The sequence below is a fragment of the Heterodontus francisci genome, chromosome 18, assembly GCF_036365525.1.
Source record: "Heterodontus francisci isolate sHetFra1 chromosome 18, sHetFra1.hap1, whole genome shotgun sequence".
NCBI lineage: Eukaryota > Metazoa > Chordata > Chondrichthyes > Heterodontiformes > Heterodontidae > Heterodontus > Heterodontus francisci.
The window spans coordinates 64458938-64478415 of record NC_090388.1 but is presented as its reverse complement, the minus strand read 5'-3'; the positions used below and the strand labels follow the sequence as shown (position 1 = coordinate 64478415).

Here is a 19478-nt window from a genome sequence, read left to right as displayed (position 1 = left end):
TTTATCTCAAATTGTTTTGATACAAAATACCAAGATCCTCTTGTTCTGATACTTCCACTGCTCTGCTTTCACATCCTAGTTCCAAACTTGTCAGTCTACTTTGACCAAGCTCAACACTGATTGACAGAATGACATGTTTTTTTCTGAAGAAACCATTTCTTTGCATTTCATAATTTTTGCCATTAAAAGATGAGAAACCTGAGCCTCTAACAATGGCTTGCGTGGCTTTAAGGTACATTTGTATCACTGTAACCAGTTAACCTGGCGTGACCTCCTCAGATACTTGGTCACAGTTATCTTTGTAAGATGACTTTGCTTCACTCCATCGGGACATTCAAACCACTGGTTCTTTGCAGTGAAGCTTTGTGTGAAGGATGATGTGACTGTTAACCTGCAGTTTGTCTAAACCTGCATGAATTTTTCTACATTGTTTGAGCAGTGTTCATCCAAGCACCAAGTTTGAAGTCAGAGAATCAGCACCCATTTATAATTAATAATTATTTGTCATGAGATATTCAGAGATTTTGACAGATGCATTACACTGTAACCTGTTGAAACTGATTTTTTTAATGTAAGTAGGACTAGATTATCCTTTAGAGTACTGAAATCTTCATTGCTGCCCAAATTATCCTGATGTTTGGCAATAGTCTGTTTACCCATCAGAAAATCCATGCTTTCTTTCTTGCCAGATGATGGTGGTGACTTTGTGTTGTGATGGTCTAATATTGGAATATCTTTGCCCTTTTCTGTACATTTATCTTTAGATCCCCTTTATGTTTCAAATATTCTCTCCTGAACGAGTTAACCCCTTGCAGGGTTATGATTTGATAACTGTAGCAGCCCTCCGCCATCTCAATGAAATAGCCATGATTCGTCGTGCGTAGAAGCAAATGCCAGAAAGCTGTCTGCACATGGGAGATGTTAGATTCGAGTATGATCCAATGTTCTCATGTTAACTTGCCAGTAGGAATCACTGGATAGAGATCAGGAACAGGAGGCCCCCTTCTTTAGCTCAAGGATGCTGAGGTAAATTGTAGTGCTGCAGCTTGTGTCTGATTGGGATTAGCTAACTCGATGCAGATCTGCAGTCAAACCTGCCTTTCTGCATTACTGTCTATGATATCAGCCAGTGCCTTTACCCATTGATCATTGCGGGAGCTCATTAAAGTCCTATATGCAACATTTCGCAATAGGCTATGTAATACCAGAGCTTGGGAGAAGCCTGTGTGGTGTGAGTGTAGGTTGTGGGTGACTTGATTGACGACACTTCTCCCCTCTTGATTCATATTGGAAAGTGCCAGGCCTCTGCTCTCTAGCCCCCCTGGCCACTGATCAGAGACTCACAACCTGCCACCTTACAGCACAGCACAACGCCGCCCTATTCCCATTCATTCTGTACAGTAAAGCACATCATTTATTTGGGCAACAGTCTGGGATTCAAATTGATAATTTTTTTTGAATGAAAAGCTGGCTGTTATCTGCGACATAAACAGAAGTAACAGTAAAATGTTCAATTTTATTTGGTTAAGTATAATAGCACAGATTTTGTGTTAAGAAGAATGCTGAGGCTACCATCACTCACTGTTATGAAGTAAATCGGGTAACAGCTTCCACGCACATGCACAGTTAAACATGGAAATCAAGAAATTACTGCCTGAGTTGCCTATCTCCTTTGGAAGCTTGGTATATCGGTGAGAGACTTTGGATTGAAATCTATGCAATTACTTGAAGTTGTGACAGTTACCCACTAAATATACCAGAAAAAGTTAGGGCTGGTGCATTCAGGTGTAAGTGAATTTATAACAGTGTGATCAGTCTTAATTACTGTCAAACAATCTCCATGGCCCTGAAAATCTAATTTTACTTGTGTGGAGTCTCACTCCTACAGAATTTAATTATAGTTAGATATTTAATAAATAAACGTTTTTATCTTTTTTCTGTCTCTTTTATCTCTCTCTTGATCCTATCTTTCTTTCCCCCTTTTTGCTTTCCAGACAACAAAATAAGTATTCTAATTTATACTTCCCAATGTAGACTGTGGGCTGGATATTAACAGGGGCATATGCAGGGACACAGGGTTTTGGATGTGCTGCATTTCCACACATGCTGTGCAGTTTTAACAAGTGAAACAGGCTCCCCACCTGCAAGGTAGCCTGATTAATTGGTTTTGTTTCCAGTCTGACCGGGAAGACTTCATAGCAGATTGCTGGAGCAGGTAGGTCCAATCCATGACTTGGAAGAGGGGTCAAGTGGGGGAGTTCCTACCCCAGGGTGAGGGTGGGGGGGTGGTTCTGATCTCCCACCGCAAAGGTCTTTGTACAGAGGTGGGTGATTCTGATGAATGGCGAGAGCCGGCCCTTCACCGCTAACCACAAAGTGCGGACTATTAGTTTGTGTTGCAAAATAAGATAGCACTCTTTAGGTCTTATTTTAAAACGTCTCTATTGAAAGTGGTTTTGAGCATATGGAAAGGACAAAATGTCAGAAACAACATTCAGTTACGCAATCACCTTCAGGAGACTCAGAAAACAGCCCTATTTAAGAAGGGAGGGAGACGGTGAATGGAAACTGCAGACCTGTTTAATGTCAGCAGTAGGGAAAATGTTAGAATCTATTATAAAGGGTGTGATAACTGGACACTTAGAAAATAATGCTAAAATTGGGCAGAGTCAACATGGATTTTTGAAAGGGAAATCATGTTGGACAAACCTTTTGGAGTTTTTTTGAGGATGTTGCTTGTAGCATAGATATAGGAGAACCAGTGGATATGGTGTATTTGGATTTTCAGAAGGCTTTTGATAAGGTCCCATACAGGAGGTTAGTAAACAAAATTAGAGCACTTGGGATTGGGGGTATTATATTAGTATGGATTGAGAATTGGTTAACAGACAGAAAGCAGAGAATAGGAATAAACAAGTAATTCTCAGGATGGCAGGCTGTTACTAGTGAGGTACCACAAGGATCAGTGCTAGGGCCCCAGTTTTTCATAATCTATATAAATAATTTAGATGTGGGGACCAATTGTAATATTGCCAGATTTGCTGATGACACAAAAATAGGTGGGAATCTATGAGCAGCATGGACAGAGTGGATAGTCAGAAGCTTTTTCCCAGGGTGGAAGAGTCAGTTACTAGGAGACATAGGTTTAAAGTGAGAGGGGCAAAGTTTAGAGGGGATGTGCGAGGCAAGTTCTTTACACAGAGGGTGGTGAGTACATGGAACCTGCTGCCGGGGGAGGTGGTGGAAGCAGGTACGATAGCGACGTTTAAGAGGCATCTTGACAAATACATGAATAGGATGGGAATAGAGGGATACGGTCACCGGAAGTGCAGAAGGTTTTAGTTTAGGCAGGCATCAAGATTGGCGCAGGCTTGGGGGGCCGAATGGTCTGTTCCTGTGCTGTACTGTTCTTTGTTCTTTGTAAGTTGTGAGGAATATGCATGGAGGTTTCAAAGGGACTTGGACAGTCTAAGTGAATGGGCAAGAACATGGCAGATGGAATAGAACGTGAATTAGTGTGAAGTTATCCACTTTGGTAGAAAAAAAGAGAAAGACGGAGTATTTCTTGAATGGTGAGGGGTTGGGCAGTGTTGGTGTCCAAAGGGACCTGGGTATCCTTGTTCATGAGTCACTAAAAACTAGCATGCAGGTGCAACAATCAATAGGGAAGGCAAATGGTATGCTGGCCTTCATCGCAAGGGAATGAGTACAGAAATAAAGATGTCTTGCTGCAATTGTATAGAGCCTTGGTGAGACTGTACCTGGAGTATTGTGTACAGTTTTAGTCTCTTTATCTAAGGAAGGATATACTTGCCACAGACGGAGTGCAACAGAGGTTCACCTGACTAATCCCTGGGATGGTGGAACTGTCTTATGAGGAGAGAGTGAGGAAACTGGGCCTGTATTCTGTAGTTTCGAAGAATGAGACGTGATCTCATTGAAACTTACAAAATTCTTACAGCGTGACAGGGTGGATGTTGATAGGATGTTTCCCCTGGCTGATGAGTCTGGAACCAGGGGACATAGTCTCAGAATAAGGGGTAGGCCATTTAACACTGAGATGAAGAGGAATTTCTTCAATCAGAGAGGGGTGAATCTTTGGAATTCTCTACCCCAGAGGGCTGTGGAAGCTGTATCATTGAGCATGTTCAAAATAGAAATAGATAGATTTCTGGATATTAATGACATCAAGGGATATGGGGATAATGTGGGAAAGTGGCGTTGAGGTCGATGGTAGTGGTTAGCACCGCAGCCTCACAGCTCCAGCGACCCAGGTTTGGTTCTGGGTACTGTGCGGAGTTTGCAAGTTCTCCCTGTGACTGCGTGGGTTTTCGCCAGGTGCTCCGGTTTCCTCCCACAGCCAAAGACTTGCAGGTTGATAGGTAAATTGGCCATTGTAAATTGCCCCTAGTGTAGGTAGGTGGTAGGAGAATGGTGGGGAATATGGGATTAATGTAGGATTAGTATAAATGGGTGGTTGTTGGTCAGCACAGACTCGAAGGGCCTGTTTCAGTGTTGTGTCTCTCTATGACTCTATGATGAGCGATGATCTTATTGAAAGGTGGAGCAGGCTCAACGGGATGAATGGTCTACTCCTGCTCCTATGTTCCATATCGTACCTATATGTAATTAAGTCCCAGTTTCTTTAGATTATAATCTTGTCCACTAGTTCTCTTCTAGTCTTAACCAATCTGATTCTGCATTATCTTCCCCCAAATTTTCCTTTGAACATCCCTGATGATTGAGTCAGGTCATCCAGTGAATAGCCATGCCACAACAATCAGGAAGATCTTTGACCTGTGCTGAGTTAGCTGATCTCAGTGGGGTGGCAGTGGCCGTGCCACACCTGTCAAAGTGACTCAGTAGTATCATTCTTGCATCTGAGTCAGAAGGTCATGTGTTCAAGCTGCATTCCAGACAACTGAGCACAAAATACCTGGTCATTACTTCATTGCTGTTAGTAGGAGTTTGCTGTGCACAAATTAGCTGTCATGTTTCTTGCAATACAACAGAACCACATTTCATAACTACTTCATTGACTGCGGAGTGCTTTGGGATGTCCTGAGGTCATGAAAGGTGCTATATAAATGCAAGTTTTCTTTCTTTAAAACTGGTTTTAGTGCTTCTTAGTTAGGATGGGGAAAATCTGCCAGGGTTCTGCTCCTGACTGTTCATGTGTGGACGCTCAGTGAGGATAGGTAAGGTTTGTCTCACAGAGCTGTTTGATTGAAAAATCTCCTGACGTGCGCTTTCAGAACATGGCTATTTGGCTAAGGTACTGGAAAGCACTCAGCAACTATGTATTCCACCGAGGAGTTGATAGTTTCAGGAGGGCAGGTAATTGGTAAGGAAACAGTTCATTTTGAAATTGTAAGACTTACAAATGTGGTTCATATAATTAATACTGGGAGCTCCAGTTCTGTCCTCTTGTGCATGTCCGGTTTTAATTGCTCCACCATTGGCAGCCATACCTTCAGTTGCCAAGGCCCTAAGCTCTGGAATTCCCTCCGTAAACCTCTCTACCTCTCTCTCTCTCCCTTTAAGTCGCTCTTTTAAAGCTACCTCTTCAACCAAGCTTTTGGTCATCTGTCCTAACATCGTCATCTGTGGCACGGTGTCAAATTTTGTCGATAACATAAATAAATACAAGATGTTGTGTATTTTCAGTAGTAATATTAAGAATTTCACTCTTGTACTCAATGACTATCTGCTATCTTATTTATGGTCAGGGTTCCTACTGGAATTTTAGAAGTCAAATTATCAAATGTTTTAGTTTAAAGTAGCAAAAGCTCATTAACAAAACTCAAATGTGCCTACTGTACTGAGGCTTTTCATTTCCACTTAGTGAAGGTTTTCTTAATATCTTTTAAATACTCTCCTGTCTTCTTGCACAAGTTATTTCCCAAAAGTTTAGCACACCTCCAAAATTAAGTGACACATCACTGTCAGTAACTATTCCATGTTAACTAATGAAATCAAGTTACACCGCAGCATTAAAAGCAGGAATAGGGAACAATTTGGTAATGTGCTTTGGAAAGCTTGTAGTGTACTAGAAAAATTGACTGACAGAAGTTCTGCTGTGAACTTTAACCTTTGTTGCACACTTTTGTCGAGACCCCATGTCTTTAAGAAATTAGCTATTGTGGCCAGTTTTGTATTGCCAACCATTCCTAATTCATAGTCCATATCTGAATTTGTTTGTTAAAGAATGAAAACTAAAAGCAAGTGAAGCCTTGTTGACCTGCATGCATTCTGCTGCCATTCTGTTGCTTACAAGCTTTGGAGAGTAGTAGAGTGACTTAGGATTTGGAGGGGTTTGTTTCACAGCAGGTTGCTGGATGGGAGGATGACTGAGTGGAGCATGTACAGCTTCCATTTTAAGGGTGCCTGAAAAGGGATTTACTTTTCACTGTGTACAAATGGCCTAAAAGTCTCCAGGCAAAATTGCACCTCTTAACTAACAATGCCAGTGTGGAGCGGCCTCTTCTTAGGAAAGGATAAGAATTCAGCTTTCTTTTTCTTTAGCTTGGATTACAGTCCCCTTTTGAATTGGTAGGAACGTTCCTCATTTATTAACCATCTGCAGTCATTGATTGTAAAACTGCATGTGAACACTTAATGCAGCAGAAAATTAAATGCAGCATGCAGTGAGGTTCAACTGGATAAAACTCCGGCTAATTCCCAAGGGAAGAGGGCCCTTTCCTGATTCTGTTCCTATATTCCAGTCTCAAATGTGAGTTATAATTTCTAAATGAATACAATTGATAGATTTCAAATTGTATTGGCATTTTAAAGATGCTGCAATTGAGATACTTAGCACTTGCTCAGTTTACATTTCTGTCACAGCACAAGGTGAGGCCCAGGTCAAAAAAAAGTGATCAGTCTTCTTGTCCACTGAAGACCACCTGTGACCTGTGCTCAGATTGCCCTTGGTTTACTCTGCATACTAAGGTGACCCCAACTAAGTTTCATCCTGACGTCCATGTACCCATGTTACTGCGGTTGCTTACTCAATGCAATTGACACAGACATCAGTGCCTAAGTTAACATTTATGACATTGCGATGTGTTTGAGGGAAGCAGGTAGTTAGACTTTTTTTTAAAAGAGAAATTCAGGGGGTGAAGTTGGGCTTGGTAGCACCCATTTTTTTCAATGCTACAAGTGTCCTTACAGAACCAAAACGGTGTTTATGATGTGCACTCTAAACATCCGCTGGAAATATGGAGGGCAAGTAGATCATGTTGTCAATCAGCATGCAGTGCTGATTTGATGCCAACACTACCATTTTGGAGCCCACCCTAAAGCTGATGCCCTCTCTTAACCTCGCACAGCTGAACACGCATTAAGCAGCAAAGATGATCCCCACCTGCTACAACTTGGATCATCAACTACTTACAGGTTATTTGTTGGTTGATTTCTTCTGGCTGTTGCTGCAACTCTATATATTTTTGGTGCTTTCCACAGTTGATTCAAGTTTCAAAAGTCTACAGGAAGTGGTGTGGCAGGTGCAGAAGGACTTCTTTAGCTGATTTCAAGGCTTCTGCAAAAACCAGACATGGGTGCATTAGTAGGCCTTCCTCTTGGATTCGAAGCTAACTGAGCGCATGAGCAGTGGCCATGCAGAGCAGTATCTGAAAGGAAAAAAAAAATCAGAAGGAATTGTCGGATGAGGGGGAAGCGGGATATGAGAAGGATAATTAGATATGAGGATACCATCATCTTCAGTGGGATCAACCCAGCCGCTGGCCATGGCCTCAGCAAAGGCTCTTACTACAATGGCCAGCACCATTTCCTCCTTAGGGGTTAGAACATGCAGGCGCACCTCTCCCGCTCTGGTAAATTCTTACTGCCTCCAGTTATGCACCACCTTCTCCTACAAGAGAGAGGGCAGTCTGTCAGTGAATATTGTGCAATATGTTTCAGTGATATGGCTGTCATGGTTGAATACCTAGCATTATATGCAAGCTTTGAGATGTGGGTGTGAGGCTTCTAACAGTGCTAACTGTGTGAGGGTGAGGTGAAATATAGAAATACTGGGTAGGAGTCATGACTGATAGAGCTTATTGATAGGTAAGTGATGGGGTAATGGTGAATTGAGTAGTGTCTGAGGCTAGTGGTGCAGCTGGTAGTACGTTTGAAGATGTATTTGCTGACGTTGAACATTCATGTGAGGTCATTAAACCTCTTATGGCATTGCATCCAGGTTCTTGGGGGTAAACTCCTGGCATTGACCTCCATGGCTATCTACTCCTACTGCCTTCTCACTGTGTGTCTTGAGGGTCTTCTGCCTCCCTGTGGTTACAAGACATCTCTCTTCCTTTCCACCTCCTTCACCAAAGACTCTTTGGAAAATGTTTGTGCACATGCTCTCCCTTTAAGCAGGCGCCCCTCTCCCGCTCTGGTAAATTCTTACTGCCTCCAGTTATGCCTCCAGTTAAGATGGCATGCTACCTACATTACATCAAGTGGGTGCGGGCAATCACACATTGCGATCACCCTGCCTATTTTCAAGGCTATACAATTTAGCTCCCTTGGACACTTAAATTGAAGAGATTGCATTTCAGCTGTTTTTTTAAATGTGTCCTTTCCAGAGACTTCCAACAATTTTTTTGCTGTCTGCCATTCTTTCCAAAGCCATATGAGAGAAACTGTGCAAGATTTCAGGTTCAATTAGTTCAAGAGGTACAGTAAGATTTCTATATTTTATATATAATTGGATATTATATATCTTTTATTCTATTGGGAGCAATAAAAATTGTCCAATGTTCTGAGTGTTAATATCAAAACTAGTGCATAGTAAGCACTATCACCTTAGTGAACGTGTGTATGTTTGTATGTATGTGTGTGAAGCTATCTTTTAAGATGTAAGTTGCAGCTTGAGATGCATGCCCTGCTTTGAGTATTATAAACAATGTAGGAGCAATAAGGATGTCTGCAAGGTTTCCTTTGGCCAGTAGCATTTGTGTAGCAGGTTGATAGGCAACACTTTATGGTCTGTATAATCAGTCAATCTACTTGGTATAATATGGTGTTGTAGGTAGCATTACTTTGCTACTTTTCTTAATTTCGCCATCTTTTTTCACATTAGTTCCCAATGACCTGCTTGATGTGCCTGTGTACTGCTAATTGACTAATGTTACGGTTGTCCCTCAAGGTAATCCGATGTAGTTGAATGGCACGAGCATTTACTGGCCTAAGATTAGCTACAGTTTGGGAAGATGCCAATCACTGGGCAGATGCCCACCACTGTATGTGCTCCTTCAGCTTACAATTTCTTGAGACTACATCCCTGCACGATACCAAATAATATAAGGAGCAGAGTCTTGAACTGGAGCAGGGACCTGAAATTTGACTGTCTTTGAGGTAGCTACCCTAACCCAAAACAGTAAAGAGAGAGAGTAAGGAAATGTCAAACCAAAGGCTTCCTACAGCTAAAGGACTAGTACCATTCTACTCTTGTATGTCTTGACTTCTTTGTCACTCATGCCCATGTGTGTTCACAGAACCACAAAAGTATTGCATTTAGTGTCTCACAAGCTGCATTTGAAGATATTGCTTTGTCATTCTAGCCCTGGAATCGCAGCCCACCAGTGGCCCAAAACATATCAGCACATTGCTTGTCTGTCACAAAACGGCAAACCGGTGTTATTTATCTTCTGAAGAAAACATTGGTGGCCTACTTGCTGCATCTGTACATTGCTAATTGACTAATGTTACAGATTTCCCCTATGTTAGCCTAAAAGGAGCCAGATAGGATTGTCCGATCTGAAACTGTAAGTTTATCCGACATTTCATCTCTTGTCTAGCTGAAGATCGTGGCAAAAGTGGCAGATCTTCCCTTATTTCTTGGCTAAAAATATTGAATTATTATGGATATGTACTGTTACTCTCTGTTGGTCAATCTGATTATTACAATAAAATCAGGGGTCGGCAATATGTCTGCACAGGGACACCAGTATCCACGGTAAAAAAAATTTGAGGTCCAGGACTGCTAATTTCAGGGATGAGAAATTTCCCATTGGCTTCTTCTTTCCCCAGACCGGCTTTTTTTAAAAAAATGCAGCAGTCAGTTTCACAGCTGTAGAGACAGCGCTTCTGAACTTTGGACAAGTTTGTGGTTTTCTGGCGGGCTTTTAAACAAAAAATTGGAACTCGCCAAAAAAACAAAAACTTGTCGGCAGCTAGCATTAAAGGAAATCCCAATGTTTTCTATAGGCATATAAATAGTAAAAGGGTGGTAAAAGAAAGAGTGGGGCCAATTAGGGACCAGAAAGGGGATTTATACATGAAAGCAGAGGATATTGCTGAGGTATTAAATGAATACCTCGCATCTGTCTTTACCAAGGAAGAAGATGCAAACCAGGCAATGTTGTAAGAGGAGGTAAGTCAGACACTAGAGGGGTTTAAAATTGATAAAGAGGAAGTATTAGATAGGCTGCCTGTACTTAAAGTTGATAAAACACCAGGGCCAGATGAGATGCACCAAGGATACTGAGGGAAGTGACGGTGAAAATCGCAGAGGCACTGGCCATAATTTTTCAGTCTCCTTAGACTTTGAGGTGGTGCCAGAGGACTGGAGAATTGCAAATGTTACACCCTTGTTCATAAAAGGGTGTAAAGATAAGCCCAGCAACTACAGGTCGGTCAATTTAACTTCAGTGGTGGGAAAACTTGTAGAAAAAATAATTTGGGACAAAATCAATAATCACATGGACAAATGTGAGTTAATTAAGGAAAGCCAGCATGGATTTCTTCAGGGAAGATCATGTTTAACTAACTTGCTGGTGTTTTTTGAGGAGGTAACAGAGAGAGTTGATGAGGGCTATGCTGTTGGTGTGGTTTACATGGACTTTCAAAAGGCTTTTGAGACAGTGCCACATAACAGACGTGTGAGCAAACTTGTATCTCATGGAATAAAAGGGACAGTAGCAATATGGATATGAAATTGGCTGAGTGACAGGAAACAACAAGTAGTGGTTAATGGATGTTTTTCGGGTTGGAGGAAGGTTTGTAGTGGAGTACCCCAGGTAACAGTGTGGGGACCCTTGCTCTTCCTGATATATATTAATGACCTAGACCTTGCTGTACAGTTTCAAAGCACAATTTCAAAGTTTGCAGATGATATAAAACTTGGAAGCATTGTGAACTGTGAGGAGGATAGTGTAGAACTTCAAAAGGACATAGACAAGTTGGTGGAAAGGGCAGACAATGGCAGATGAAGTTCAATGCGCAGAAATATGAAGTGATTCATTTTGGTAGGAAGAACATGGAGTGACAGCATAGAAAAAGGGGTACAATTCTGAAGGGGGTGCAGGAGCAGAAGGACCGAGGTGTATATGTGCATAAGTCATTGAAGGTGGCAGGAGAGGTTGAGAGAGTGGTTAATAAAGCATACAGTATCCTGGGCTTTATTAATAGGAGCATAGAGTACAAGAGCAAGGAAGTTATGTTGAACTTATATAAGACACTAGTTCGGCCTCAGCTGGAGTATTGCATCCAATTCTGGGCGCCGCACTTGAGGAAAGACGTGAGGGCATTGGAGAGGGTACAGAAAAGATTCACGAGAATGGTTCCAGGGATGAGGAATTTCAGTTTTTTAGATAGATTGGAGAAGTTAGGACTGTTTTTCTTGCAGAAAAGAAGGCTGAGAGGTGATTTGATAGATGTATTCAAAATCGTGAGGGGTCTGGACAGAGTAGATAGAGAGAAACTGTTCCCACTCATGAAAGGATCGAGAACGAGAGGACTCAGACTTAAGGTATTTGGTAAGAGAAGCAAAAGTGACATGAGGAAAAACATTTTCATGCTGCGAGTGGTTAAGGTCTGGAATGTGCTGCCTGAGAGCATGGTGGAGGCAGGTTCAATTGAAGTATTCAAAAGGGAATTAGATAGTTATATGAAAAGGAAGAATGTGCAAGATCATGGGGAGAAGGCAGGAGAATGGAACTGAGGGAGTTGCTCTTTCAGAGAGCCGGTGCAGACACAAAGGGCCGAATTGCCTCTTTCTGCGTTGTAACGATGCTGTGATTGTGAGAGAGGGTCAGAGAGAGAGTGAGCAGGGTGGGCAGAGAGAGGGGGATTGGGCAGAAAGAGAGAGGGGAAGTGGAGAAAGGAGAGAGAGAGGGGGCAGAGAGACAAAGAGAGAGGGGAGCAGGGAGAGTGAGAGGGGAGACACAAAAAGAGAGGGGTGACAGAGAGAGAACTGGGGACACAGAGAGAGAGGGGGGACACATAGAGGGGCCTACGACACAGAAGGGGGAGAATCAGAGAGGGGGGAAAACACAGAGAGGGAGGAGGAGAAAGAGAGAACGTGACAGTCAGACAGACAGAGAGAGAGGAGGGAGAGAGCGATCAAGATCACGCCTGACAGGTGGATATCTATCCGGAATACTTCACATCGCTGCAAGTGTGCGGGCAAACATTGACTACTTATGCAAGCAAAAAAATGCCAGGTATTTCACTAAATAAGTGTTAAACATAGACGAGAAAGTAAGTCAATAAATTAGTCTTCTCATTTCAAGACTCTTCACAAAAATGCACATATGTTGTTGCTTTGATTAATAATGTTACGAAAGTGCGTCTGTGTTTTGTTAAATATAGTTTTTGATGATTCATTTTTGAAAGATTGAAGAAATGTTAAACTTTGGGGTTTTCAAAGGGGATCATGTAAAGGCCATGACTTTGAAAAAACAGTCCCTGGAAATGTTTTTTAAAAGGGTCACTGAGAGGTCTTGTGAGGAAAACGAGCCTTTCTGGGAAACCACTTGACTTCCAGCAACAACAACAAGCCTTTCTGGGAAAAACCAGACTTCCAGCTCAGTAAACAACAGAGAACTTTGGACACCTTGAGAAGTTGTTTACAAAGAAGTGACAGGTCAAAAGGTTGACCTCCTGTTGTCCGTTTAGCTTTTGAATTGTTTTGAGTTAGGGTTGAACTGTATAAAAAAGGGAGAGAACTTCCAAGGAGAGAAGAGAACTTCCAAGGAGAGAAGAGAATTCCCAAGGAAGAAGAGAAGACCACAACCCATCTCAGCTTTCCAGCACCTCTCTAAAAGACATTGTGAAGTCCACTGTGTCAACTCATCTCATCTCCTGTCTTTGAAAAAAACCCTGCTAAATTAATTCTCAGTACGGCCTGCAAAGAACTGTTCTAAAAGATCCCAGTGACCTGTCTACATACACTCGGAGGCCAGACTGTGAGCTGTATTTTAATAGCGCCCCGCAAATCAGCGCGGCGTACTTTGAAGTCAGCAGTCCGCCTGCGTGGAGTGGCTGTTGTGAGACCCTGCGATATTTTGCACGAGGTCTCATTTAAATGGAAGGGGCGGAACATCTGCTCCCGATGACATAGGCGGGTGGCTGCTCTGTCCTAGGCAACGGCATCCAGCACCGCTGCGCAGGCGCTGGGGCCATTTTTAATGGGCTTCAGGCCCTTTACTTTCATTTACATTTTTAAAGATGCCATTTTCATATAAACAGCAGAAAAATTTTAATTTATCTTTGATTCCCCTCTTTCCCCCCCCCCCCCCCCCCCCCCTCCTCCTGCCCCACTGAGTTCTCTTTTAGCATCTTGGCATATCCCCCCAAAAAAACACTTTTGAATATGCCGAACTGTCACCTCCACCCCGCCACCTTCAGATCATTTGATCCTCAACCCCTTCCCACCTTCCCCACAACCAATTGGAGCGATTTTCCCTGCTCCCACACCTCTCCCGACCTGAAAATTTCACTCCTCCCCCCTTTCGACAAAGTTCCGAAGGTGCAGGAGTTCAGCCAATGGCCAGAATATCGGCATGGGACAGCCGCCAGGGCAAGGTAGGTGAGTTTGAATAATTTTAACTTAATTTTAATATTTGGCGGGGGTTCCGCACCGAGGCCTTACCATCGCCAGTAAAATGCGGCGGGGCCTTCTCAGTGTAGGGGTTGTGGCGAGCCTTTCTGAGAAGAATATTCCGGCCTCCCACAATCCCCGATGTCGGAGGGCTCGTAAAGTTCAGCCCTGCATACCAGTTTTGGAACACAACATATCGCATCTGCTGTTTCTTCAAGAATGAGCGAGTATTCAGCCCAAGTGTTTTTTTTGTCTGTAATACAGCTCTAATAACAAAAATTATTTTATTTTTCCAGTTAAACGGTATATGTGTGTGTGTGTGTGTGAGTCTGAGGGGCTAATGTAAAAAGGGAACTTTAATATTTCAATCTGTGTGTTTATGTTTTACGTCATTACTGATTATGTTACGACCGAGGCAGGAGGAGTGCACTGTTTGTTCTAGTTCCACTTCCCCACAGGTCACAATATATATTTAAATTTTCCCACTTTCCAATATGGGCAATCATGTATTCTATTTTTCCCAGAATAAAACACACTAACCAAGTTTCTTTAATGAGCAACATAAATTACCAGTTTATTATAAAACAACTCTTAACCAGTAATGAAGTAAAGCATAAACACAGAGATTGACATTTTTAATTTCCTTTTTACCTTAGCCCTTCATACTCACACACATGTTAATGGGGAAAAAGGGATTTTATTTAATAATAATTTATTAATAAAAAATCTGTTAAAGCCAAAAAAATACTTGGGCTGAATACTTGCTCATTTTTGAAGAAAGCAGCAGATGAGATATGTTGTGTTCCGAAACTGGCTTAACAGTTTAACCTCTGAATATAGGTAGATGGGTCACTGGGGTCTTTTAGAACAGTTCTTCACAGGCAGCGTTGAGAATAAATTTAGCAGGCTTTTCTTCAAAGAAAGGAGATGAAATGAGTTGACACAGTGGACTTCTCAGGGTCTTTTAGAGAGGTGCTGGAAATCTGAGCAGATTAGTGGTCTTCTCTCCTTCCTTGGGAATTCTCTTCTCCTTCTGCAGGCTTGACTGTTTGAATATTCATCAAGAATCTGGTCTCTTCTTCCATGACACTTAAGCAGGCTTGTCCTGTCAAAGGGCATGCGACTGTCCCTTCTCTGCCCATGTCTTCCCCCAGTTACCAGCGTTTCTGTTCTATTTTTAACTTGAGTCATGTGACAACCAGTAAACATTGTTGCCAAACTAGTTCTTTCAGTGTCCTCTTGATGACTCTGTTAAAAAGAAAACTGGTCCAATATTTCTTCAGTTTGACTATGAATTCCTTACAAAATATTTTTAACAAAAATGGAAGCATTTTCATAATAATTAAGACTTGTTTTATAATAAACGGATAATTTTATTGTTTATTAAAGAAATATGGTTGGTGTGTTTTATTCTGGGATAAAAATAGAATCTATGATTGATCATATCAGTAAGTGGGAAAATATTTAAATATATGTTGTGACTCATGGAGAAGCGGAACTGGAATAACCAATGCATTCCTCCCGCCTCAGTCATAACAATAGTAAGAAAGATTTTTAGTGCCTTTATCTTGCTGAAATTGCCTCACTGGCCCCTTATGTAAGATGAAAATTGTAATGTGGCCCTCTATGTGAAAAGGTTGGACACCCCTGCTTCAAGCCTTTAACCTTGTGTTTTAAAAAACAAGTTTAAAGGTTTGTGTTATCTAAACTCATTTTAAAATGGCAAAAGTTACTTAGGGCGTTTCAATTTCTGCACTCTGGCTCGCATTACTTTCACCTGGGACACAAGCTCAGTGACATGTTGAAAGTTGCTGGACTTTTACTTCTATACAGATGTTTCAATTCTGCTGCTATCCATTTGGAATCACATTGTTCCAGAACTTGTATTGAGGGGAAAACAGGTAAGAAAATCCAAGGAACCTTCAGACGTCAGCACTGTAACTTGCTCATGAATACAACAGTATGGTGTAATGGGGCTGAATGATATTCGAAAGAACAGGATGCTGCTGACCCATATACAAGAGTTAGTAATTGCAATGTAAAGGATAGCTTTAATAAACCTTCATCTATGATGAACTGTCTATGATTCATTAACAAAGTCTATGCTGCATTTGCAGTTTTAAAAGCTGTCAGGGAAGACATAGTAAAAAGTTATTATGTTTCAATGACCATGTTAGAAATGGTCATTAACTGATTTTTTTTGCTGCGAATTGGATTAAAAGACAAGTTTTACATGTATGTCAAAGATCAGTAACTACAATGTACATCATTTACTATCCATTTTGAGGGAAGATAACCTGACTGGCCAATGTCATTTGAAAGTTGTCTGTATCATATAATTACTTTACGTTAAAAGTACATTTTTGTTAAAAGGTAATGGATTTGGCTTGAACATAAATCTGTTAGTCTGGAGCACAATCTTACAGATAGTGACTAAATATTTTGTAACTGAATAATACATGCAGTAACAACCGCTCAACATTTTGCAGAAAAGCTTTTTGTTAATAATTATCTTGTCAGAGCTGAATTGGAATTGACGGTGATCGACTGAGATATAGACATAAGTGAATTTAAGAAAATTGCTTTATTGGAGGAACTGAAGGGCGCTGTTTATTTGTAATTGTGTTTATCTAATTTTGTCATTAGCTTTGGTGAGATAATGACATTTTGTCCATGAGAGATTATATTGTTTCTGTATTTTAGAATCCAAGACCTGGTTTAACCACCTGTCAAGATGAATAAACTAGTCTAGGCTACCTACTGTTAATCTGTCTGCCCTCCCTGCTTTTCTATTTTACATGGCTCTTGTGAAATACTATCTGCTTCATCCTATACAGTTCTCCTGATTTGGCGTTCACTGCCCTTTTGTTGGCTGCCCTGTCTTCAGACAAATATTGCAAGCAGGTGGAGAAGTTGCATAAACAGAGGCCATCATGCATGACATTGTCTTGTGACAACAGCAGTGAGAAATGATACATCCTTCTATTGCTGATTTTTCTACTGTCTCACCTCAATAATCACAACAATCCTCTCCTTGAGTTTCATGGTTTTTTGAATGAATTTGCACTCCTGACACACTGTAAATCCATAGAGGTCATCCGATAAGGTCCATCTACCACCCCGTGACATGATGTAGCTAGCTTTATTCTGTCAACAAAAGTAATTTGCATTGGCATTGTGTACTATTTTGCTTGCTAGCTAACTAATACAGTTCTGCTGCTCTCCATTGATGTTTGTTTGCTTAGTACTTTATTTATAGGAAGAAATGTGTTTTTCTATTTACACTCTATATTAATGACTTGTACGAAGAGACAGAGAGTAATGTATCTAAGTTTGCTGATGATACAAAGTTCGGTGGAAAGGTAAGCTGCAGCGAGGACATAGAGAGGCTGCAAAGAGATATAGACAGGTTAAGTGAGTGGGCAACAAGATGGCAAATGGAGTAGAAGGAAGTGTGAAGTTGTTCACTTTGGTTGTAAAAGTAGAAAAGCAGAATACTTTTTAAAAGGTGTGAAACTGATAAGTGTTGCTGTTCAGAGAAACTTGGGGGTACTCGTACGAGGAACACACAAAGTTAACAAACGGGTGCAGCAGGCTATTAGGAAGGCATGTTGGCCTTTATTGCAAGGAGATTGGAGTACAGGAATAAAGAAGTCTTACTAAAGTTGTACAGGACTTTGGTGAGACTGCACCTGGAATACTGTGTGCAGTTTTGGTCTCCACATTTAAGAAAGGATATACTTGCACTGGAGGCAGTGCAGTGAAGGTTTACTAAATTGGTCCCTTGGATGAGGGGTTGTCCTATGATGAGAGGCTGAATAAATTGGACCTATATTCTCTGGAGTTTAGAAGAATGAGAGGTGATCTAATTGAGACATACAAGATTCTGGGTAGAAGCTGAGAGATTGTTTCCGCTAGTCGGGGAATCTAGAATGCGGGGGCACAGTGTCAGGATAAGGGGCTGATCATTCAGGACTGAGATGAGGCGTAATTACTGCACTCAAAGGGTTGTGAATCTTTGGAATTCTCTACCCCAGAGGGTTGTGGATGCTCCATCGTTGAATACATTTCAGGCTGGGATACATAGATTTTTGGTCACGCAGGGAATGAAGTAACATGGGGAACGGGCAGGAAAGTGGAATTGAAGCCCAAGATCAGCCATGATCGTATTGAATGGTGGAGCAGGATCGATGAGCCATATAGTCTACGTCTGCTCCTATTTCTTATGTTCTTGAGTTAAGTTAGACTGTGCATTGAAGGCATTGGATTGGCTATATGCTTTATATACAGATTAACCGTCCCCTTGTCCACGGCTGAGTCAATAATTTTGTCAAATGTCCATGATGCAACATGTTAGTGCCTATCCCTGAATGAAATGGGTAATGTAGTGTAGTGTCACTTTACTAGACTAATAATCCAAAGAATATGAGTTCAGATCCCACCATGGCAGTTTAAGAATTTGAATTTGATTTAAAATAAAATCTGGAAATTAAAAGTTGACACCAGTAAAAGTGACTGTGAAGCTGTTGGATTGTCATTAAAAACTCAGCTGCTTCGCTAATGTCTTCTTGGGAAAGAAACCTTCCACCCTTATCCAATCTGGCCTATATGTGAGTCCAGTTCCAAACCAATATGGTTGACTCTTAACTGCCCTCTGAAATGGCCTAGCAAGCCATTCAGTCATATCCAACTGTTATCAGGGTAACTAGGGATGGTCATTGAATGCCAGCCTAGCCAGAAGCATGCATACCCTGAGAATGATTATAAAAACTATATATTTCGTTATGGTTGTCACAGTGACACAAAGGAACTCTTGACACCACCCCCCCCCATCCCCCACCCCAGTTCACAGAGCCACTGTACTTCTCCCTTTTCACCTTGTTCATAGCGGTGTTCATCTCCCTCTCCCCTTCAGTTCTTTTTCCTCTCTCCCTTCAATTTAAATATGCAGAAGAATATTGTGGGATTGGGGGAATTTTTCAACTTTGCTTTCTTGATCTGGGACCTTGCTTACTGAGAGTGCAAATCAGAAATCTGGACTTGCATGCCCATGGTTTTTTGATCAAAGATTGCAAGATCGTTGCAAGATTGTGGGGAGTGTTTGCCCAAATTTTTGATATGTTGCAGGCTCTGTTAGTGAATCTGGAATCAAAGAATCAACCCAATGTTATAACTTTATGTATAACTTAGGTGGCATTTCTTACTGGTGAGCTTCTGGTTTGATCTCCAAGATTTAAAAGGTATCTTCTCTTTTTCAGACCAGATGGAATTGGAACTGTAACAGTTGAAGAGAAAGAAAGGTTTAATGAGATTAAAGAAAGACTTCTGTGCCTCCTTGAAAATCAGATCACGCACTTCAGGTAACCTGGTTTCTGTTTGCTTGGCTTTAAAAATAACACTTTATTGCGCATTTTGAGGCAGGCAAGCTGCACGGCGGGACTGCCACACAAGTGTGAAGCCCAGGCCATTTCAGCTCCCATGCTTAATTTGAATCTGTCTGTACTAGCAGCTGCTTAAAACCAGCAGGAATGATATCCGGGCTGACGGGCAGGAGTGGAAATTGGGGCTTGAGCCAGATACAGCCAGGGACTCAACGGAAATAGACCCTGGAATAAGGTAAATCTTTGGGGGCAGGGATATAGTGATC

General features: G+C 41.5%; 1 protein-coding gene across 2 annotated transcripts in view; it reads left to right on the top strand.

The window, feature by feature from the left end:
* Positions 1 to 19478, top strand: part of LOC137379688 (calcium-dependent secretion activator 2-like) — a 796052-nt gene that overhangs the window by 573584 nt on the left and 202990 nt on the right. For both annotated transcript variants that reach the window (XM_068050896.1, XM_068050894.1), the window contains exon 14: positions 19090 to 19191. In XM_068050896.1, coding sequence (XP_067906997.1) covers positions 19090 to 19191 — 102 coding nt within the window. The remainder of the gene's footprint in view (positions 1 to 19089; positions 19192 to 19478) is intronic.